General features: G+C 39.8%; 2 protein-coding genes across 2 annotated transcripts; both read right to left on the bottom strand.

The window, feature by feature from the left end:
• Window positions 1-1,153: 1,153 nt before the first annotated feature.
• LOC139738273 (protein-cysteine N-palmitoyltransferase HHAT-like) lies at window positions 1,154-13,390 on the bottom strand. The gene is made up of 12 exons (XM_071648922.1): window positions 13,358-13,390; window positions 10,773-10,967; window positions 10,372-10,439; window positions 9,919-10,035; window positions 8,842-9,036; window positions 7,858-8,088; window positions 5,875-6,046; window positions 4,932-5,082; window positions 4,460-4,495; window positions 3,750-3,951; window positions 2,659-2,803; window positions 1,154-1,332 (listed from the first exon to the last, which is right to left on the bottom strand). Exons 2-12 carry the CDS (start codon window positions 10,960-10,962, stop codon window positions 1,208-1,210), a joined length of 1,632 nt encoding a protein of 543 aa, XP_071505023.1. The 5' UTR covers window positions 10,963-10,967; window positions 13,358-13,390; the 3' UTR covers window positions 1,154-1,207.
• A 5,112-nt stretch (window positions 13,391-18,502) lies between these two features.
• LOC139738260 (transmembrane protein 187-like) lies at window positions 18,503-23,262 on the bottom strand. The gene is made up of 2 exons (XM_071648913.1): window positions 23,103-23,262; window positions 18,503-19,349 (listed from the first exon to the last, which is right to left on the bottom strand). The coding sequence occupies exon 2, from the start codon at window positions 19,331-19,333 to the stop codon at window positions 18,503-18,505; it is 831 nt and encodes a 276-aa protein (XP_071505014.1). The 5' UTR covers window positions 19,334-19,349; window positions 23,103-23,262.
• Window positions 23,263-24,103: the final 841 nt, after the last annotated feature.

The following is a 24,103-nucleotide window of genomic DNA, read 5'->3' as shown; positions in this document are numbered from 1 at the left end:
CAACAAAATGTAGGTCAAAAATTAAGGTCCAAGGTCAAAGAAGTCAAAGGTCAAAATTCTGTGTACAAGTTTTGAAGCCCTCACCTACTGCCATCACATAAAGCAAACAGAATCGAAATCGGGTAAGAAATGGCAAAGGAGTAGCATTTTGTAGCAAAATGTACAATACAGGTCAAAAATCAAGGTCAAAGGTCAAAGAAGTCAAAGGTCAAAATTCTGTGTAGAAGTTTTGAAGCCCTCACCTAGTGCCATCACATAAACCAAACAGAATCAAAATCGGGTTAGAAATGGCGAAGGAGTAGCATTTTGTAGCCAATGTACAATATGGGTCGAAAATCAAGGTCAAAGGTCAAAGAAGTCAAAGGTCAAAATTCTGTGTACAAGTTTTGAAGCCCTCACCTAGTGCCACCACATAAAGCAAACGGAATCGACATCGAGTAAGAAATGGCGAAGGAGTAGCATTTTGTAGCAAAATGTGCAATACAGGTAAAAAATCAAGGTCAAAGGTCAAAGAAGTCAAAGGTCAAAATTCTGTGTATAGAAGTTTTGAAGCCCTCACCTAGTGCCATCACATAAAGCAAACGGAATCGAAATCGGGTTAGAAATGGCGAAGGAGTAGCATTTTGTAGCAAAATGTACAATATAGGTCAAAGGTCAAGGTCAAAGGTCACGACTGAAATTCTGTGTACAAGTTTCAAAGCTCCCATGTAGTGCTATCATATAAAGCAAACAGAATCAAAATTGGCTCATAAATGACAGAGAAGTAGCAAATTGAAGATTTTGATCACACACGGATGCACACATGGACGCACGGACGGACACACGGACACACGGACACACACACGTACGGAGCCCGTTTCATAGTCCCCTGCTCAAACTCGTTCGGCGGGGACAAAAAAAACACACCAATATTGGTTAACATCTTATATAAATTCCCCCACACACACAAAAAAAAAAAATACTTGCTTACTTCATCCGTCACTCTTTCTAGTTCTAAAATTGATTTTCACAATATGATTCTTCCCCTGCATCTTGCATTTAATATCAGAAAAGAGGAATGTTCTATTGGAGACTGAGAAACCAACAGTATCGTCTCAAACAATATCACAGTGCCCCCCCCCCCCCCCATATCACTGTTAAATTGTGATCCCTCTGAATTGAAACACCAGCCCCTTACACTGGTCCTGTGACCATATGAACACTCTCCTCACCAGGATCTGTAGTAAAACTTGCTGCACATAAAATCCTTTCCATACTTTCTGTGGATGGTCATGATTATCTGAATGGTGCAGTAAAAGGTAGCGAAGGTCACAAAGAAGGAGTTGGGCCAGTCTGGGGGGTGAAACATACAAAATGGTCATCACATAAATGACAAACAGACATTTTTATCACAAGGAACAAACAGGCACAACAACATGATTTTCAAGTGGTCACAAACTTCAAATTTGATTGACTTTGTGATATCTTTTGCAAAACTAGGAACCACAGTCAATTCACATGATATGGTGCCCTTCGAGTGTCATACATTGAGAGAAAATAAAACATGAAATGACCTTTACTGGCAGAAATTTTTCATAATGATTGAATACAAAGATTCGATGGCATTTGTACAATTTCCACAACAGTTTAGATATGATTTATATGCAGATGGCATCAGGAGAGTGCATTGATAAAGTGTAGAGTCAATCATCGAATAGTACTTGGCAACGAGGAAGTAGGACATTGTTCTCACTTCTTTTATTTTCTTTAGCTCCAGCAGTAGTCTTTAGGCTACCTTACATGATGAAATCCACTTTCTACGATAGCGTATATACAGTCCACTCCCATTATAATGGTTATAACAAAATTTCAGTTACATTGAAGTAACATGCCATCAATCCCTCGTTTGAGGCGAGACCCCACTTTAACGAAGCTGATGGGGTGCTATACCCCCCTAACGATTCTTCGTTTGAGAGTTGGGAGTCGAAGTATTTGTCCATTGCAAATTAACTTTCTGCTCAGGCGTGACAAACCTGGAGGCCAAGCCAGGGTTTAATGACTACAGCAGCTGTCGTATTACGTAAGAGCTTGATAAGGATATCTGCCTGTGGCAGACCATTCAAAGTGAACTCAATTTTCTCTATCCTTTCTAAAGTTTTCAATTTTATATTCTATTGAGAAATTCTATGGTCATCCATTTTACATTTTGAACGAAAATAATTGACCCGTAAATAACGAAAATACAGGAATAAGAAGGAGCTGCATAGCCCATGCCAAAACCAAAACAATCTCCTCCTCTCGCGGCATTACACTGGCATTATTTACGGGAGTGTAGCCTCTTCAAACGAGAGGTTTGCATCATGAAAAATTCAGACCGCAACATTATCCATTCTTTGTTTTTTATTGCTTCTTTGTTCAGTTATAACGAAATTTCAATACAACGAAAGAAAACTGCTGGTCCCGAGGACTTCACTTTATTAACAGGAGTCTGTATTAACTGTATCAACACAATTCAATTTTCTTAGTACAAATCAGATCATTCCTCAACCACTTTCCTTTTCAAGGGGATACATCCAAATACATTAATCATTCACATCCAATTCATTAAATCAACAGCAGAAGGTTAAAAAACAGTGAAGGCAGCATGGGATCTTCTCTCACACAGTCATAGAGTCTCACCTTCACTGAGTAGCCTCCTGTAGTAGATGTGTGCAGCCTTCTCTCCACCCAGAAAGATGAGATTGGACAGGGCCAGGCACATGTAGTTTGGTGTCAGGATGAAGGCAATCAGTCTCCTGTACATGGCACCAGACAGATATCTCATCTAAAGGATTAGAAGAAGAGACGGACAGACACACAGACACACAGACACAGACACACACACACACACACACACACACACACACACACAGATGAAAGCAAATACAGAGAGGAAGAGACAGAGTGAAAGAGAGAGAGAGAAAGGGTTTGAAAAAATACGACAAAAAAGGGAGATGTAGAGTAACTACCAAGAGACTTGTTAAATGCATAGGTATGATATGACTAAATAGCACAATTCAGTGACAGCAAGAATTAGAATGATAATGATGATGGTGGTGATGATGATGATGATGATATAAAATATAAGTTGATACCCTCAGCAAATTTATAATATCAATGACCATTATCTACACCAATCAAATTTGATTATTGACATTGATTTAATCTCTCTTTTCTCAATCACTGGCAGGTGTTTTCAGGTAAGGTCAGATTAAAATAAATGAGAAGAAAATGGCAGCAAAAAGGTTGTAACAAGTAAAGCAGAGATTTCTTTAAAAGTTCACAAAGATAACACGCAATTTGGGCCATACACCAACTCTACCTCCAGGAATAAATACAAATTGGATAACAACTGAGCAAGTTGCACACAATATTGACAATTTGCTTCCATCTGTGAAGATGGCTGAATAGCCCATATTAAGCTGCACTAGCTGGTTTTCCGGACCACTTCACCGGGTTATGCACCCTCATTGTTGCAATGGATGAATGAAGCGATCTTTGTGACTCTCTCACATACATGACCTCCATATTATGTCCTATCCGAGAAACAGAGTGTTTTGCCTCTTACTAGAGGGGATGGAATGATTATACACAACATTGCTCTGCAAGACTCTGTAATCGAACCCGGGTCATATGGACTGGGAGGCAGACGTACTATTGAAAGAGCCAAATCACCGCCCTGTAAATGCTCAAAGTGGTGCTCAAAATGCACGAATATAGTGCACTCCTACCAGTAGGTGATTGAGGCGTGTCATGTGCGCTATCTTGCTGACTATGACCTCCAGCTGGAGTCCGGCACAGTTGAAGACAGCCCAGTAAACGAGGTGAAGGTCGGTGCCGTGCCAGAAGCACACAAACGTGAAGCACGCCACCGAGGCCATACACTGCCACACTATGCCGCTTCGGGACCCTCCCAGTGGGATGTAGATACACCTGGCATGGGAAATGAAATTAGCAGCACAAAACTTCTGCTGTTTCTCAGGATCACTGATTGGTATCCGAGGACTCTACCAAGTCTAAATACTGGATACATCGCTCATGCAAACGATAGTTGATTTATTTCTCCCCTTTGCCAGAAACTTACGTCATCAGTGGATATTCCTAGCTGAAGAATTCTTGGACACAACATTCAGGATGACCTTTGACCCTTCACCATACTTCTTTCATGGATAAAACTGTCTATTAATTTCTCCCCTACTGAATGTTCCCTAATGATATCTAAAATCTTTCAGCCGAAGTTAAGAGACCTTTAACCTCCTGGGACTTTGCCAATCGTCATATGCAGTATACCGATGCCACACACTTACAAAAACTATTTAGAAAGCATTTCTTCTTAAATTGTTTTTTTTTAATATCAATATGTGAGATGAGAGATGGACAGACTGACTAACAGGCAGACAGACAACCAAGAGACTTCATATACTAAGCTTCATATACTTACTTGACCAAGATGGTATGAAGGCCTCTGTCAAAGTATCTGAAAAAACAAACAGAACATGATTACAATAAGCTGGGAACAGGTAAAATTTCTGTTACAAGGTAAACTTATCGAACATGGAATGCAGAATAAAATTTTAGCCTGTTTATGAATTAGAATATTGACAAATCTGTTTATTAGTAAGCTCAAATTGTTCTGGTTTTTCTTTCGTTGTTCGAATTCTCAGCCCATATTAAATTAATGTCCGTACCTTGATTAAATTGTATTGAAACACAGCATTTCAAAGTGCGATAAAGGGCTGATTTGATGGTATATCATAACTGTCCAAACTCCCTTCTTGCTTGGAATCTATCACTGAGAAACATATCAGTGATTTTGTTTTTTATAATATGACTCATTGAAACCTACTGATACCACTTATAAAATACCCATAATACTGTTGCAAGAGAGATAAAAACATCCTGCATCTACCCACCTCCAAAAGTCCTGGAAGAGGTACATCCCCAGGACACAGACCGGTGGAAGAGGGGCATTGACATGATCAAACATGGCGTGTACTCGAGGAAGTCCGTACATCACCACATACTTTATTTGGAAGAACAGCAGATGGCAGAGAGCAAGACCACCTGTACAAGGAAGCACAAGTCACAACATCCTGGTAACAAAAAGGTGCAGGAAAATTTCAGGTGGAATGGTGGCACACATGAATTATACTAGTACACTAAAATTGTTAAAGTATCGGTGTCTGTAGTGAAACATACTTCTATGGTCTCCATATTGGGCATAGTATGACATTTCTTTGGACAACAAAAGGTACTAGAAAAGCAATCTGAGAGCACACACCTCCACCACGCAGCTCATTTCCACCCATACACACATTCTCAAAATTGCCCTATTTTCAAGTTAGCAATTTGTCAAAAGAAGCCTTTCTATTTAGTAGTGTACCTGCTCCAGCTTCCTGCTGCGCCGCATGTGCGCGCTCAATGCGCGTATGTACACCTCAAATATGAGCAGCTTGAACTCTCCTGTTTGTTGGCCCTCTTTGCCAATTGAAATCCTTGAAAAAAAAATAATAATCCTGGATCCAGACGGTGGTCCACATCACTGTCAAAATTTCTTGTGCCATTGTTAACTCTCTGTAAGTTTCATTTAAATCCTTTCCAAATTTTCTAGTTACATTGATTTAATTTTTTAGTTTGATTTTTTTTACTCATTTCAACACGGTAAAAAGCCTGCTTTCAGCTTTGAAGCTGCTTTATAGCAAAGGCTGTGCAAAAGAATTTACAAAACTGAATCAGAAACAAAGAGTAACAGGTACAAGAATAATGATAAAAAACTAATTAACATTTTATTTTGCAGACATACAAACTAATGCTGGCAAACACACAACCTCCTCGGAGGAGGTGATAATTATTTACCTATTGTCCACAGTGGCACACTGTTGAGCAGCAGAGTCCTTGCATGGAAAGCCGGGAAGTAGAGAAAGTGGAGCACCATCTCTGAAAACAGTGCCCAAAAGAGGTACCGTGCCAGCTCCTTCACTATGTGCTTCCACTCTTCATATATTAACATGTGGATTCTCAGATGAATCTGCCACATTAGAAGAGAGTAGTTTCAAAAAAGTGTATTTAATCAAAAGCCGGTAGACTTATAAGCATTGTTCCAAATATCAGTGCCCTTGTGGTTTTGATTTTTAACATTTTAACCCTAACTAGGCTGGGGGGTCATGTTTCATGACTTATTTCTTTTGAGTCTCCCGCATCTTTTGACACCAAATTTGCGATGCCCGGGTGCGCGGTTCTGAAGTTGCGCATTAATATGTACATGCATGTCAGACCAAAAATTGCTCAAAAACGTGAATTCGTGTACAATTTCAATGCAAACTGTGCTTCTAGGCAAATTTCATAAAAGCATGATTATTTGGGGGTTTTATTGATTAAAATCAATTAGTAACATATTTTCTTGTTCGAAACAATGTCGCGGACAAATTTCATCAAAAAAACAATGAAAAACATAAAGTCGAAAAAACAAAGAAATTTAAAAAACGATAAAATACGAAATTTTTCTGATGGCACAATTTTTTTTGCTTACATTTGCTAAGGACACTAAATCGAATATTTACACAAAAAATGTGCCTGTTTCGAGGTTTATTTAGTGATTTATACCAAATTGTCGGATTTCATGCATCATTATTCAAAAATTAGCATAATTTAGCTAATTTGGGGAGGGGCCTCCGAGGTGCCCCCCCCCCCCTTGTCGTTCTGTGCGATGTATCGCTATTGCAAAATGCTATCGCCGCAATGTTTCATGACTCTTTTCTTTCAAGTCTTCCGCATCTTTTGAAACAAAATTTGCGATGCACAGGCGCGCGGTTGCGAAGTTGCGCATACATATGTACATGCATGTCAAACCAAAAATTGCTCAAAAATGTGAATTTGTGTACAATTTCAATGCAAACTGTGCTTACAGGCAAATTTCACAAAAGCATGATTATTTGGGGGTTTTATTGATTAAAATCAATTAATAACATATTTTCTTGTTCGAAACAATGTTGCGGACAAATTTCATCGAAAAAACAATGAAAAACAAAGTCGAAAAAACAAAGAAATTTAAAAAAGAATAAAATACTAAAGACATTTTTCTGATGGCACAATTTCTTTCCACTTACATTTGCTAAGGACACTAACTTACACAAAAAATGTGCCTGTTTTAAGGTTTATTTAGTGATTTATACCAAATTGTCTGATTTCATGCATCATTATTCATAAATTAGCATAATTTAGCATAAATGATAATTTTTTGAAAAATTAACTTCATGGTACTTAAGATTACATCATAGGCAATGTGTGTGCCAATTTTCGTCGCAATCGCGCGATCGACAGCCAAAATCTGGAGGGGGGGCCTGGGAGGCCCCCCTCTGATTTCTCTACTTTCATTTCACTTGTTTTATTTTCCACCTGAGGTGTCTGGAAAGCCCATATTTAGCTGCACTAGCTGGTCTTCCATGGAGTCCAGTTGGATGTGAGGCGGGACCACTTCACCGGGATACGCACTCAGCATTTTGCGATGAATGAAACGTGATCTTTTACACACATAAGAAGTAACTGAACTCTCTCACACAGGAGACCTTGATTTTACATCCTATCCAAGGGACAGTGTTTTGCCTCTTACTAGAGGGGACGGCATGATTACACACAACATTGTTCAGCAACACTCAGGAATCTCCAAACCCTGGTCCTTTGGATCTGGAGGCAGACAAACTTTTGACTGAGCCAAATCACAGCCATTCAAACATTCGTCTTCATATGTAAAGCAACATAACACCAGGATGAAATTTTAACATTAAAATCCTCCTGACTCTCAGCTGATGATCCACAGCCCGCCCACTCTCCCATTTATACCTGCTTTGAAAACTTGTCATAGGAGAGCAGAGGTCCAGTGAAGAAGAGGGGCAAGTAGTACACATACAGGAGGTAGTTGGCGACACTCCAGTATTGCTTCTGGTCAGGCCTTTCGGCCGGTGGCGTGGCGTGATACTGGCAGTATTCTATGGCAAAGCTGAGGTGTCGCAGCGAACCCAGAGCTACTACGTAGATCACTAAATTCATCTCATCGTTGTCAAGTACAAGTCGCTGTGGAGCAAAGCAGAAAGTTTTCTCAAATGATATCATGGTAAAAACAAACAATATACAAAATAAGAAATCAAACTTTAACCCGTTGAGGACGAGTCCCGAGAATACTCGGGCAGGTGTCTATGGGAAATGCGTGTTGTAGCAAAATCAGTCCGTCCTCAACGGGTTAAGGCTTTTGCTTGGTAGTGATATACATCTGTACTAATAATAAGAATGAAGAAAATCACTGAAAATAACAACTTATTGGTTTTTTTTCCCCCCCGGAAAGTGCAGGCGAAGCAGTGTTTTAATTTCACATGGCTCTAGTCTAAATGCAGCCTTGTCAGTTTCAGAGAAGTGTGGTATCTTTAATAAGTAATTAGAAACATGTGTCAAAGATGGACTGGTATCTAATACTTTTCTCCAGTTAGGGTTAGGCTTGCGGGTTATTGTTATATTGACTTATTAGGTGAACTCAAATTATTCAAATTTCATATTCCAACAAAAAAAAAGTATCTACATAAGTTCACATGCAGTCACACTGAAACTGTGTCAAATTGATCACCTGCTGCACGTGCCTCAAGGATCTGTATTTAATTGAGTTGCTTCCCTCACAGAGATAAAAGCACAATACATGCTTGAACTTTGAAAATTAAACAATTTCATAGGCAAACAAACAAGCACACGTGCATGCACACACACAGACAAACACACACACATACACTCAAAGAAGCTGAAGACTCTGCAAATAATGAGCTTGTTGGCATTTCTCACCTGGAAGTTGAGAAAGAAATCCAAGTTGACACTGCTTATCTGGAGGAGCACTGTACACCAAACTGCTTTGGTGCTGCCTGTACAGGTCACTACATACACAAGGAGGGAATGGCAGAGGAATACGAGCAGTAGCTTGAACCCAGCCATCAGTGTTATACTTGTCAACGCAAACCCGAGCAAGAACAGTGTCCGGTACTGTGTAAGAGAAAGTAAAACAACATGTAAACACATGAAATATTCAAAGAAATTTTTACATTTTATACACTAAATTAGCTACTTTCATGAGAGTTTGAGCTATTCTAAAAAAAATAACGTGAGTAGTAAAATGCGAACTAATTGAAATATGGCAACCAAACAAAAGAGATCTCTCGTAGTAACTTCATGGCATTAGCACATCAAAGTAAACACACCTACACATACACACAAACTTTTTATCTATATATTCATTGCTTATTTTCTTTGGAAACTTCAAGTGGATACACCAACTTGCAATGTCCTTAATGTATAAAACTTGAAACACATTGATGGGTCTAGGGCAATTACCCCCTGGGCATTTACCCCGGACCCTTCCCCTAACCCTAATCCTAATCCTAATCCTGAACCTAATCTTAAACCTAACCCAAACTCCTAACCTTAAACCTAACCCTAATCTCTACTCTGACTTTACCACTAACCAGTATTTAGCCGGGGGGTAATTGCCCTCTGGTGGTAATTGCTCGGATACGCACATGGATATGACAAACATCATTCCCTTTCACAGTGCATATCAAAACAAAAAAAAGGTAATCCAACTTTGGAGGGCTATTTCATAAATGTCAGCTATGAAGAGCACAATGTTGGTTGTGAGGAAAGGGGAACTCTTCCTCTTTACATTGAAACCTAATTATATTGACAAATGTCATGCATAAACTGAGCACATGATCTTTAAAGAAACCAGTGACAAATTGCACTTTTTTCTAATTTGAGTGTTATTGTGAAGGAACAAAGAATGTCTCACTGAATTGATGAGATCTAATGCATAAAGTGACAGCTATCACTCATTTGACAATCACAGTAAGGGCTTTTCATCACCTTTACCTTTGGATAGACATAGCCCACAATGCGTCCCAAGAGTGCATGCAGAACTATGGCAATCCACGCACCATATGAAAAGAAGCTCACTCTCCATTGCGTCCATTCATAGTCAGCTATGTCCTGAGTGAGGCAAAATGCAGTTAGAAGGAAAAGTGCATAATATCAATTGAATCAAAGTGAAGTAAGGTCTAATCTAACAATTTGTTGCATCCTCCAGAAAAAAAGAAGAAGAAGAAAATAACTGAAACTAGCATATACACATCATGAAACAGGCGAGTCGTATAGCATCCAACTATCCAATTAAATCTTGAAAACTTACTTAACCATGAAGGAAAACAACAAAAACCATCCAAACCATCACATAGATATGTGCATTTGAATACACAGATTTCTGATCGTCTCCTAGCTTTCATTTAAACATTCTTTAGATATTTCAAGGTGAAAAATTGACCTTACCTTGTCCCGATGGCCAAAAATGAACCAACCGTCTTCAAAGCTGACAGAGTAGAGCCTGTCTTTGTAATCTGTAGAAGTAAAACCAAGTCATTGCACTTTTTGACATTTGTGTCAAGACATATGAAGAATTAATCTAATCAAATACCGATTTGTTAAAACAGAAAAGCTATTGGATAGTTGCGTTATACACCTTGAAGTAACAAGTTTGCACTTCTTACAAGATTCTAGATAGAGATCCTAATCAATAGCCAAACACAACTGTAAAATGATTTTCATTTTAAACAGTTCAATGGACATTTTCATCACTTTCAGTAAATACAAATCCTGTCAAAATTACAATGCATATACTTAAGGTAAAACAATGGCATACTTTTGAGGAAAACACATTTATAACAGCTTACCATTTGATGCAAGGAACACAGCATAAAATGCTTTTGAGAAGACAGTGATGAGAAACAGTCCGTATGTCAGAACTTCTAAAGATGGAAGCTCTGCATAGTCTTTGGTGACATATCTTTTTACACCTGCATCTGCAGGCGTCTTTTCTTCTGATTCTTCTCTGATGATTTCTTGATCATCCTGCTGTTGCATATTTCCTGTGAAAACAAAACGTAAAATTTGATCAAAAAGGAAAGGAAAAAAAGGCAAATGACAAGTGATGTCTTGCCTGCATTCATCACAGTTTGTGAGTACACTGTAAAACGAGAAACGTTTGCATGCATTTTAATTTTGCAAAATTTGCGAGCCAAAATTTGCGAAATTAAAATGCATGTGAAAGTTCTGGTCTACGCTATATGCATTGAATGTTAGAGGCAACTTGCGAAAAATTCATGCCGCGAAAATATTGTGTTTTACAGTACTGTTTTTCAATGCAAGTTCATTGATTTTTTGAGAGTATGCCAAATTGTGGACCAAGGCCAGAAAGATGAATTCTATGTGTTTTTGATTCTGCGGAATCAAGACATTAATACCCGAATAGTGGTACATAGAGTACTTACTGTAAAAGTGGATATTTTCGCGTGACTAATTTTTCGCGCTTGGCCGGGTCGGAAGAGTTTCGCATGGTTTTAATTCCGCGGAATCAAGGCATCACGCACAGGCACATATGGCAAGCAAAAATATTCGCGTGCTTTTATTTTCGCGCTAATTTCTGGTTGCGCGAAATGCGCGGAAATTTGAACACCGCGAAAATTTCCACTTTTACAGTAAGCAAAAATATTTGCAGGCTTTTATTTTTGTGCTTGTTTCTGGTTGCTGTGTGATATTTCCACTGTAATACCGGTATGTTGCTTTAATACACACACTACATTGAAGGCATTGTGAGTTCATACAAAACAGTTTGAGTCCTACAATTGATTATCTTGATGTTAGACAATCAGTAAGAATATATCAAACATGAATAGGAACTTGCATTCATTATAACAGCAATGAACAACACAAATTCTACTTTCAAGCACTAATGAAGGCAAGTGTTGAATACTGAACAATACTGTGTGGGCTGAGCATACAAAATGTAAGCATAAAGATAGGCAAAGCTTTTATTGAATTGTATAATTACGACCAGTGGCAAAAAACAACATAAAAGTTCAAGTTAAGTCTAAGAAAGCTACAGAAATGTACAATGTAATGTACATTTATGATACATTGCATTGCAAAACAGTATGTAAGAGAGGCCGCAGATTGTTTTGGCGGGGGCTGGCGCTACAGTGCAGGTTAATGTGGGGATTAAGGGTCGTACAATGGGAAGAATCCCCAATCCCAGAGGAACTCTTCTTGAAAAGTTACTCCTGGCATGGGTTTTGTGATTCCGTGAATTCCCCTGCTTCCCCCCCCCCCCCCCCCACGTAGGATCCTGCTCCCACGCTCATTGTTTGTTTGTTTTTTCATAATTTTTAATGCAAACAATGTGTGCCCCCTGCGCTGCCCCTGTGCGTAGACGTACAATGTTTAAGTACCGTAGACGTAAGTACACAGCCCAACCCTGTCGCTACGCATTACTGTATGCACGAGGAATAGGCGCGGCTGTGGCATTGCATGGCTTCGCCTCTTAGGCCGCGTTTATAAGATTTTGCGTGCCGAGAATCACTGTTTTGAAACACTGATTAGGAACACTGATTTGAAACACGGTTTTGTCAGGAGAGTGTTTTTAATTTTTTCCCCCCGAGTGTGTTGGGGCTCTCGCTCAGACTGTGCAACTCATTCTGCGCAGTTTGTTCCTCAGCAAAAGGTCGCGCGCAAGGCACTGTGACGTCATTTAAACAGTGTTTGACATTGCGGTAGGGTTTATAAGATTTTTGAAACACTGTTTAGTGTTTCTACAGAAACACACTGCACAAACGCTAGAGCTGTTTTGAAATGCATTTTTTTGTGCGTTTCAAAACAGTGTTCAAAAAGGCACTGTTTCAAATCACGGCTAGCATTTATAAGATTTGTTTTCTTGCTAGAAACACTGTTTGGCCAGAAGAACAGTAACGCACCCTTAGTCTTACTCTTAGCTCAAAAATAGCTGAAGAAGCTTTGCAGGATCAGGATCAGCACAACCCGGCCCGCGCCCGCGAAATTTGATTCTCACTCGTTTATTGTCACAACCAGCGAAGCTGTTTTTCGCTGCAGCAAAGTCGAAGTCATCAAACTTATTATATAAATACATCATAATTCACACATTTTCGAAATTATTCAAACTGTAAACGTGCAATTGTACGTCCATCTCCGATAAATGCGATCAACAAACTTCACACAAACGAAGTCACGTAACCATGCATAGCGTTGTTCATGATAGTCCCACTAATTAATTTCTACGTTCCATCGCAGAATGTGCCTTTCAATAAACGGACTGATCTGATGAAATCGGCATAAATACGACTTAATCTATTGATCACCCAATTTCTGTACGCAGAGAGGTAAACAAACCATTTATCTTGAATGAGTGGTCCATAAAACCTAACATAATATTCACGTATTTTAACACACTTTCCAATTTACTTACAGGCGTCGTTAGCAACGATTTCTTGGGATTTTTGTGGAATTTTGATCTTGGACGATTTAGGCTCGTCCAAAGAGTGGCGCTAGCTTGCTTCTCTACTCTGGGCTCGTCCACAATATAATACCGGTATGTATAGAGCACTGACCTCAAAGCAAAGAGATTTTCTCCTCCCCACCACTGGGGAAAATCTCTTTGCCTCAAAGAGATTTTTCTCCTTGGGGAAAAAAAATCTCTTTGACTGACCTGTACTTATTAGGAGTGGTTAGTGGGTATATAAGTGGTACATAATGTGCAGTAGTAAAATTTGTTTTTGTTTACCATTTTCTTCTTTGTTGAAAATATATGATATCTTTTCATTTCTGAAGCGCCATGAGCACTGAAAAGTGGACCTGTGCGCTATACAAGTAGCCATTATTATTATTATTATTATTGTTATTAAAAGTAATACCAGTAGTGAAAGTAATGATGACTAAAAATAAAAACAGCAATTATCATCATGATATTGGTACCGGTAACAAAACAAAAATTGCAAGGTAGGCCTGTAATAGATCTGTTTCTTGAATCGTTTTAATTTCTGAGGGCTTTCTCCCATTCACAGTGAAATAATTTATGTTGCCTGAGCTTTCAATTTGCCTTAATTTTTCCTTGTTTCATATTATTCATAAAATATCAATGTGCTTAAAGGCATAATTTACCTTTTGCAGATGAAACAAAAACCCAGCATTAGTGCTATAGAATAGTTCTAAAATGTGAGTTAGGAATAGAAACAACCACTGTAAAAATCTGAATTGGTAAAATTGATGTTAAGTATTGTTAAATATACAAAATATGATCGAAAGTTATAATAAAAATGTTTCCAGACTAAACCGTCTACAGTTACAGTTTGAGAAAAATATAGATATCTCTTTATCGCAAAAATCTTATATGCACGATAGGATGTTTTGTGGTACATGGTGTACAACAGACCAACACATAAGCATTAGATGTCACATTTTGAATGTTTTTTAATCACTGTTCCTAAAGGTAAACAAGACCTTTAAATATGCTATCAGTGACTGGTTTTTTTTTTTTTTCAGTATCAGTTCGTTATTTCTTCACTGTAGGCCTACATAATGAAATCATAGCAAAATGAAAAAAAAAAATTGCATCAAAATATAAAGAAGGGTTCAAAAAAAAATAGATAGTAGGATTAATACATGTGTGATATATGTATGTCACATTGTATGCGATTTGCAGACTTCTTTTGTTTGATTTTTTTTTTCAGTTGCGTTGAAGTTTCTAGCAATGGGACCCTGTGGACTCCCTCTCTCCCCAGGATTATGCCATCACTCAGCAGCTGCTTGAGTAAAAAAACAAACAAACAAAACAAAAACAAAAACAAAAACCAAAAAAAAAGTTTGGAATCTAGCCTTGCACTGCATAGGCCTATCAATCCCATAGAGAGCAATGTCCTCAGCCTTAACTCATCCCCCCCCCCCCCCAAAGAAAAAAAAAAAAAACAACAACAACAACACAACACAACAACAAACAAAAAAAAAACTGAACAAAAGCAAAACACTACAAAATGAAAGTAAAAACAATTTACACAAAGGAGATAGTAGGCCCTACTAATGTAAGCAACACATACACACACACACACACACACAAAGCAACAAAACACGCAAAAATAATGCAAAGAGTTTTCGAGACAAAAAGACCCAAGGGCTATGTTTACCACTTTATGTCATACTGACAAACTGAGTTCACATATCTAATTGTATTCCTCATTTTTACCCCCAAATTAAAGTCACACACACAAGCATATACAGTAGGACCTAGGACTAAGACATATGTTCCCTTTATCACAATTGATTTTTACTGAGGATGCTCAAGTGCTTCTACAGTTCTCAGCACTGGAACCAGAATGTTCCCAGATGACAATCTATTATAATAGAGTATGCTCTTAATAGCACAAACATGATTATAATGGAATTTAATTACAATGAAGTAAAAGTACAGTCCCAAAATTAACATCTATGTATCTTGTGTACCATATATTCTTTATTTGTTTGGCTATAACAAATTGTTAAAAATCAAAGAGAGTCCCAAGGACTTTGTTATATAACAAGAGTCACTTATATTCACAAAATTATTGTTTCAGCATGCCTTAGGTCATAGACTTATTGAAACCCTCGCAAACATTCAAATTACAACACACTCAGCACTTAATGATTACAGAATGCATACATACAACAAACCACCCTTTCCTTCTCTCCTTCCTCTCCTCCATATACATCAAAGTAACGAAATTCCTGCATCAAATTATGTCCATGCAGGGTGATTTGTCAATCACTTGCCACAAAACGTCTTTCATTATGTCTTTATAAAGCAACACACAATAGGATCCAGCTGTATTTCCTGAGGAATTACTTTATTAAGAATGTCATGGTACAAAAATAGGGTGAAATTCACACAGATTGATACCAAAAAAAAAAAAGAGATCAAAGAACAAACAAGTGATTTAGAAATACATGGTCTTTTTCTGGTTGTAAATGTACATGTATTTTGTATGAACACCTGGGCCCGAATTCACGAAGGTGGTACAAATGAAACCATGGAGCGCCAAGTGTCGCACGGAATATTTCGTTACAAAATCAGTCATTTCATCGACAAAATGAACGTTTCGTTCACAATCATTTCGTGGACGATATGTTCATTTAGTTACAGAATGTTGTCATTTCGTTTCAAAATAATCATTTCATCGATGAAATGACTGATTTCATAACAAAATATTCCATGCAACACTTGGCGCTCCATGGTTTTTGTCCATGGTTTCATTTGTACCACCTTCGTGAATTCAGGCCCTGAAGTCATAAAAGTCTTCTGTTTGACGCTATTCAAAAACCTGGCAAAGGAATGAACATCTGAATTTCAAGTTTTGGATCAGTAAAATGGCTTCACCTCTGAAAACACAGTGATTTTCACAATGATAGACTTTTTTAAAAAAAAAATCTTCGAACGATAAATCCTGTGTCATAAATTGCATTCTTGGCTTTGGGATTGTCGTGCACATACATTTAGTCCTGACAAAACATCATAGATTTCTTAATATGTTGGATGACAACACTTATTAAATCATCAACCACAGGAGCTTGGCTTTTTCAAGGGTCTGGAATGTCTGAAAGAAGTAAACAATTAGGAAACTTTTGATTTTAATCATTTACAAAGAAACCATATTTACCAATAAACAAACCTCATGTGTGCCAAATATATTTACATACATTTACACGTGCAATATTTGTGAAACTTTACAATTGGCGAGCCTAACCTTGAAAGATGAGATCTACAATATATCCATTGACCCTATTTTAACTGGACGGTCAAATTGACACCCCCCCCCCCTTGACATTTCGATCGATGATTCCGCAATGCGCAATGATTTTGCCGCGACATTTCACAAATTTTTTCTTTGAGGTCTCCTGCATATTGTGTGACCAAATTTGCGATGTCCGGGTACACTGTTCTGAAGTTACGTAATGTTTTGCAAATGCATGTCAGCCCCAAAACAGCTCAAATGTGTGAAATTGTGTGCAAACTGTGTTTTCTTGTTTTTCAAACAATGTACATGCACCAGTATTCTACTTAATGTGTCTCATCACCATACCTAATAGCTTTTGAATTAGCAAGAAAACATTTCTTTTATCATGGAGTTTTATTTCTTTGTAATACTATAGTGCAAATGGAAAACAGTGGAATGTTGATGAAAATATAATTTTATGACTATTAGATAAATCTATACATACCATGTAATTACCAAATTCACTGGAAAGCCTTGTTCGTGTCGTGTGGTGTTGCTCTATATTCAGAAATATTATGTCCATTAGACATCCACTGTGGTGAAAATGAACGATAGCTGTACAATAATTCAAACAAACCAAATATCTTACACAACTCTGCCAATTTCTCAAGGCCCATTGTCAGTGCTCATGTTTGTGTTCTTTGCGAGATGAGACGAGTCCTGTAAACATACAGGTGGCATACCTACGTTTAATCACCAAATGTTGGCATACAAAGTATGTTCAGATGTGCACAGTGCTCTTCCTCATTTTTACAGACGAGGGAATAAAAATTGTATCTCATTAAAGAGAAACATAAACATCACAACAAACACTTCATTGTGTTCAAACTGAAAATGAAAATCATACTATATTTACATTGATATCGATTGCTCTTGTGCAAAAGAAAAAAAATGGTGGAAAGCATTAAATGCTAACAATCTAAAAAAGAATATACAATATTTACGTATATTGCAAATACAAAACATACACAGCTCAATGCTGGAGTTCATATCACAAACCTCAATGACTTCCTGAGAAATAAGTTCCTCAGAAATCTCTGTAAATCCTACGCATATAATCAATCTTCTCATTAATATGTGTTATGTTAAGCACCGTTCACTGTTGGTCTAGCACCTCATGACGAAATGTCAATTTCCAAATACTGTAAGATTTACGTTAATCTTTGTTTGTTGCACACTAGGTATATTAATTCAAGATAACTGAGAGGAATGTGACATGGTCTTTAATATTCGAATAAAGAGGAAAGGGTTTCCCATTTGAACATATTTTGACATATTTTAAGAGTATCAGCAGAGAGAGAAAAAATGGACAACCATATTTGACAGTGATTGAAAGCACTTGGTCATTGTAAGATGAATCCTCACAGGAATATAGACTTTGTCATGTACTACTGTTTACCTCTCTTCCTCGGCAGTCCATCTGACTTTCAGTGACACTGACATCAAGACGAGTGCTTCAACTAAAATTAATTTTGAATCGCTCTGTTAGATTATTCTGTTAAAATACATGAATGTTCATGCAGTGGAATGTAAACAGCAATGTTCATCTCATTCATTTGTAATGAGGTTTGGCACTTTGACTTTGTTTTCTATTCATGGAAAAAACTTTTTTTTATCCACACACACAAAAACCCAACACTGCAACTCACACTTGGGTAGGGTAGACCCTACTAAACAGTACATCACTACAAAGAGAATGAAAAAAGGAAAAAAATAAAAATAAAAACCTAAACAGAGTATTGCAAAATATCAACAAAGTACCATCACGCATAAAAAGAGGTTAAAAAAGAATGAAAGCATATTTTTCACTTTCAGAACAACTTCTTTGCCAGATTTCGTGCTCCTCTCACAACACTTATGCTAAAAAACAGCTTAAGCACATAGTGGGCCTGCAGAACATCACACACCTTGGACCAAAAGTGACCGGTTAGGTCCTGGAAGGGTTTGTACTGAGCGAGATGAAAGTCAGCCACTTTGAGAAGCACAAACCCAGCACAAGTCAAGACAGCTGCCACAAAGTTCCTCATGTAACCAGGTGGTGTGTATTTCTTTGTGGCACTCCAGCCAGACGATATGGCATACACAACGTGAGGCAAGAGGGCCACTTCAAAGCCATGCTCAATTGTGAAGACGAGATTGTAGCTCATGATGGATGCTGCCATGGTGAGCGCGGCCACCTTCGGCTGCCACTCTGTCATCATCGTCTTGCTGATCACCATCACCCAGCCGAAGATGGGGAGGGTGACCCACTGATCCAGAAAGGCCCACTCTCGCGTCTGCGTCACGATCCTGACGAATTGTACTGGCCCGTACAGGAAAATCATCCAGACCATGACATACAACAGATAGGCATCAAGGTTCTGGATGGAAGTCAGCTTGCTGTTAAACATAAAGGTGTACACCCCCCAGTACAGCGCCACCAGGGGGTATCCTATGTTGACCAGGGCGTTTGCAGGCATCTTTATGCTGGCTGGAAATTGGATCGGTCCAAGCGTGGAATCAGCTGCCTCAGCATAGTGGTCATATCCTGTCTCCACTTCGATATGATCAAAGATCCCGGAGTAAACTATCAGTATCATGAGTGTCAAGGGAACAACAACTGACACAAATGACTGGAGCACTGGGTAGTTGAATGATGCCATTACTTTGTCTTTTGATCTATGATATAGAAGCAAAGGAAGCAGAAAAAAAATGCTGTCTCAATTAAACAGCCAAACACATGTGATGACAATCATTATTCATGGCACAAGATGTCACACTGCTAGTGAGGGGATTTTGAGGCAGAATCTTCTGAAGTTCTGCAGGTGCAGCAGATTAAGATCTATCTTGGCAACACACACCTTACCAGGTATGACAGTACCGGGTACCGGTACTTAAATCATTGCAAAGATGACATGAAAATTACAGACTATCCCAGCATTTGTAAAGGCTGGCAATTTTGTCGAGATGAGTTCCATGACATTGATTGAATTCCATATCATGTTTTTTTTTCTACATATCAGTTCATTGTGGCAGGTAGTATCATGCAGTAGTATGTGGTATGATTTTCAGTAGGCCCAGAGTCACTGTCTTTACACCATTATACCTATAGCCCAAGATTTATCTTCCTTTTTAAATCACAATACAACAGATTCATATCAACATAGGTCAATCAAAGACAAGCCTATATTGTACACATTTTGCCTAGATACTGGTAGATTCTACCACTGTCTGACACTAGTAGAAAGTTTACACCAGTTTTATTTGAGTTTAATAATAGTGTAGCAGCTCAACTTTTCTCTGCTTCTTTCTCCTCCACAATCTCCTTCTCTCCGCTCCGACCTCTGATCTCCGTCTTCCACACATGCACTCTCACTCTCTCTCCTCCTCTCTCTGTGGGTCATTAATCCTCCCCGCTGGTTCTCTTCAAAACAATTCCAAGGTAACCGCTTGACAACACTGACCACTTGTTTGTTTCACTGTCTGATACCAGAGAGGTGAGTCACCTCCTGTACATGTATAAATATCGACTGCTCTTTGTGTAAAAAGGCAGAGTGTATCACAATTTCACCGTCGTCACATCAGTGACTGGCTCCCACAACTTGGTGCAGAGCCTCTAATAAACCATCCAATCTACAATGTACGCTCGGAGTGGCTCGATGTCTTCATTTCCTATAGTGTATACGACCTTAATTAATTAGTGAGTAGGTGTTGCTACCACTACACAATTATCATAATACCACTCGCTAAATTGGTGACCCCGTATTACGAACAACAACGCAGCAATCATGACTGACACATCAACTCCAACCACGCCCGAGCTTGCCTCAACAATGGCTGCCGACACTACTGCCTCTCTGCACCTTGAGATGGATATTCCTGATTGCCTAAGTCTATCTCCCCTTTCTCGGAGCCGATTTTCTGCATCACTGTAATTTGCTTTTCGATATGCACCACTCAACTTTGCATCAACGGGATCGCTCCTTTTTCTCATCACCGGCCCGCTGCGGCGCTGCCACATGCACTCGACCAGCACGCGGCCACTCCCTCAATACATTCACCTAAAGGACTTTCCCTCGATCTCGTGCACGCATTTCATCGACACACATATCGACATTTCAACCACGCCTCTCTAGTCATGAGCTACTCCCCTACTCAACTGGTTCTCTGAACCATGTTACGCTTACTGCCGGGGAAATTCATCGCGCCCTGATGAACTGACATTTATTCGACGATTTCGACCTGCCATCACTTACGCCGGCAAATACGCTCATTTTTTGTACGTCACAACGCAGTCGACGACGACATCGCCCGCCACGCCAACGCCAATCGATTTCGAACATGCCATCGCAACGAGCACGCTGCATGTTTTTGCCCGCCATGATGACGCCCGCCGTCTACTCACCCGCCGCACGCCTCGACGGTTCCTTCGGCAGGCACGCACGATCGACATCCACGAACGCCTAATCGCCGCACTGACACCGACACCTGCCAGCATTGTCTCCGCCTTCAACCGCACTACGCCATTCGAATCGCTCGAACTCTCGACACGATATGATACGAATTGCTCAACAGCTGTCGCTTCGACACGATACGACACACCGCGGTACGAATCGCTCAACTCTCGCAACGCCACGATACGACTCGACGTCGCCGACCGTTGCCGCATCGACCATCACGAACTCTCGATCGCCCTCCGCCTAACTTTGGCTCGACCTCGAACACATCGCGCATCGGCTTCTACCGGCACGACTCGCTGCTGCCGCTGGCCATCTCGCGCTTGCCGACTATCAACACGACATCTCCAGGCGACTCACTGTCCTGTCGAGAGACCGTTGATAGCTGACAATCTGACATCGACATCGCATCCGTTCATCCCGACTCTCGCCCACGCCACGTCCTACTCACTACAGTCTTCGTCAACCGCGATAGCCGGACTTACCCGAGCACGTTATAATCGCAAGCGATAAAAAGACTCAGTCATATTCAGGACATTCGTGTTGGACACTCATTTCACCGTTTGTATCGTGATTACTTTATCATGTCTGTCAAGTAAGCATCACCTTGCACATTTCAATTGTACTATGATCTGATGATCATGCTTTAATTCTCTAAATTTCTATGTTGCCTTTCGATATGCGATAACACGGTTTATAAACACTGCCTGCAACGACACGCGTCAAACTGCCAGTGATTATTTTTGTATCGTCATCTTGAAACGAAAACATGTAAATTGACAGAATTATTGTGTGCAAATTCCAATTGTTCATACGTTTACCAAATCCCATGCATTTTAATTGTAAATGACGCATACAATTTGATAAGTTCATTGCTTTGAAACGATTCAGCATAATTGACATTTGTTCGTTTGCATTTCTCGAACCACGTTCACTTTGGCATTGTCATGTATACGATTACATAGCGCGTTTCATGCCTTACAACGGTTCACGAAATTTAACATTTGAACGAATGTTAGCATGTACGTTTTCCAAACCATTCAGTACGTTTTATAATTTCTACATGTACTCTAGCCTCGCTGCATACTTTTACATTTTCTATCGTTCACATCTCTCCTTCACCTTTCGAGAAGCTCACTAGGGGGGAGCTACTGTAGCAGCTCAACTTTTCTCTGCTTCTTTCTCCTCCACAATCTCCTTCTCTCCGCTCCGACCTCTGATCTCCGTCTTCCACACATGCACTCTCACTCTCTCTCCTCCTCTCTCTGTGGGTCATTAATCCTCCCCGCTGGTTCTCTTCAAAACAATTCCAAGGTAACCGCTTGACAACACTGACCACTTGTTTGTTTCACTGTCTGATACCAGAGAGGTGAGTCACCTCCTGTACATGTATAAATATCGACTGCTCTTTGTGTAAAAAGGCAGAGTGTATCACAATTTCACCGTCGTCACATCAGTGACTGGCTCCCACAACTTGGTGCAGAGCCTCTAATAAACCATCCAATCTACAATGTACGCTCGGAGTGGCTCGATGTCTTCATTTCCTATAGTGTATACGACCTTAATTAATTAGTGAGTAGGTGTTGCTACCACTACACAATTATCATAATACCACTCGCTAAAATAGTATGACTATTAATATGAAACAGATGCTGCCTATTAATAATTGCTGGTAAAATTGGCGGTTGTATGGAATGGAGCGGAGTGACCTGATGAAGCTGTAATACAATAGTGACTATCTGACAAAGAAAAAAACACAAGGCTCTAGCTAGTCTAGGCTAGACGTCGAGCACAATTCATTGAAGCATGACATGAAGCAGCACAGCTGCACAGCTCACAAGGGGAACAGTAACGTTAAATTGTATACAAACTCGAATACTAGCGTCTGGGACTGAATAAGGCACGTGTAACTGCATTTATGCCGTGGGGTCAGTTACTGCATTACGGGCATCACTGCGACGGATGCTGGAATCACCTCAAATTTCAGGATAACGAAGCCGTAATTATTCCCTGGTAATCGGTGACAGTTCGGCAGGCAGAGGCGATCCTAATTTAGTCAGACACAGAAGAAATTCGGTACTTCAAACGAGGTAACTGCGGTTCTCCAGAAAGCGCAAATTTCTCTCCCTGCCTCAGCTCTGTATTGTGATGGGTACAGCCGTCCTGATCGTCTCGTCCGGCCCGCCTGCGCCCGCCTGCTCGCCCGCGGTCACCGGCCGTGTGTCCCGTTGTGGCTTCGCCCAACCGTACCCCCTTATCCTTGCTGGGCGCGCCTTGTGTGGTGTCGGAGTTGCACACCCAACTGGCCCAAGCTGCTTCTTCTCAGGGAATCTTAGATGATCCAAGGCATCATCATAAATTGGGGGGGGGGGGGGGGGGGAGGGAGGGTCAGGTTGGCAACACCCCATCTTCTATGAAGATCTATGATTGAAGGTCATACCATGTCGATGTCCATACTTATCACATGACTTGTCAGTAGATTGTGTTTTTGAAAATGTGTCAATTCCTATCTAATATTGATAAGCCAGACCACTAAGATTTCTTGTTTTAAACTGTTAGAAGATCTCCAGGAGTTGCTTCTTGCAATGTGAAAGTGTATATGAAAAGGTACAGGACTGTTAATTAATATACCGGGTAATTATTTTATTTTCTGTGTGTTCTACAGCCATTTCCAGCATCTGTCTGTTGGCCACCATGCACTGAAGATTACATTTCTGAGGATGGCACGACACAGCAAGCTTCAACTCCAAGTCCTCCGGCTGTATAAGTCCTTTCTGAGAGTCGCCGAGAACAAACCTGGGGTGCGTCCACAGATCCAGTACGAATTCAGGAAGGCGGCAAAGATACCCCGCACGGATTTGATGCGAATTGAGCACATGATTCGCAGGGCGGAGCGACAGCTCAAGATGCTCCAGAGCAGCAGCGTCGATCGGGCAGGCACATTCACGGAGGAAGTTAGGGACAGTGAACCACCGT

Source organism: Diadema antillarum, unplaced genomic scaffold, assembly GCF_040938485.1.
Source record: "Diadema antillarum isolate AM-2024a unplaced genomic scaffold, OU_Dant_1.0 scf00000029, whole genome shotgun sequence".
NCBI lineage: Eukaryota > Metazoa > Echinodermata > Echinoidea > Diadematoida > Diadematidae > Diadema > Diadema antillarum.
This window is presented reverse-complemented; position numbering and strand designations above follow the sequence as displayed.

Excerpts from the sequence above, each read along its gene's own strand:
- LOC139738273 (XM_071648922.1), bottom strand. The coding sequence starts at position 10,962 with ATGCAACAGCAGGATGATCAAGAAATCATCAGAGAAGAATCAGAAGAA. Across the intron at positions 10,440-10,772 it reads TGTGTTCCTTGCATCAAATG|ATTACAAAGACAGGCTCTAC; the intron begins GTAAGCTGTTAT and ends TTACTTCTACAG. Across the intron at positions 1,333-2,658 it reads CAGGAGGCTACTCAGTGAAG|ACTGGCCCAACTCCTTCTTT; the intron begins GTGAGACTCTAT and ends TTCACCCCCCAG.
- LOC139738260 (XM_071648913.1), bottom strand. The coding sequence starts at position 19,333 with ATGGCATCATTCAACTACCCAGTGCTCCAGTCATTTGTGTCAGTTGTT.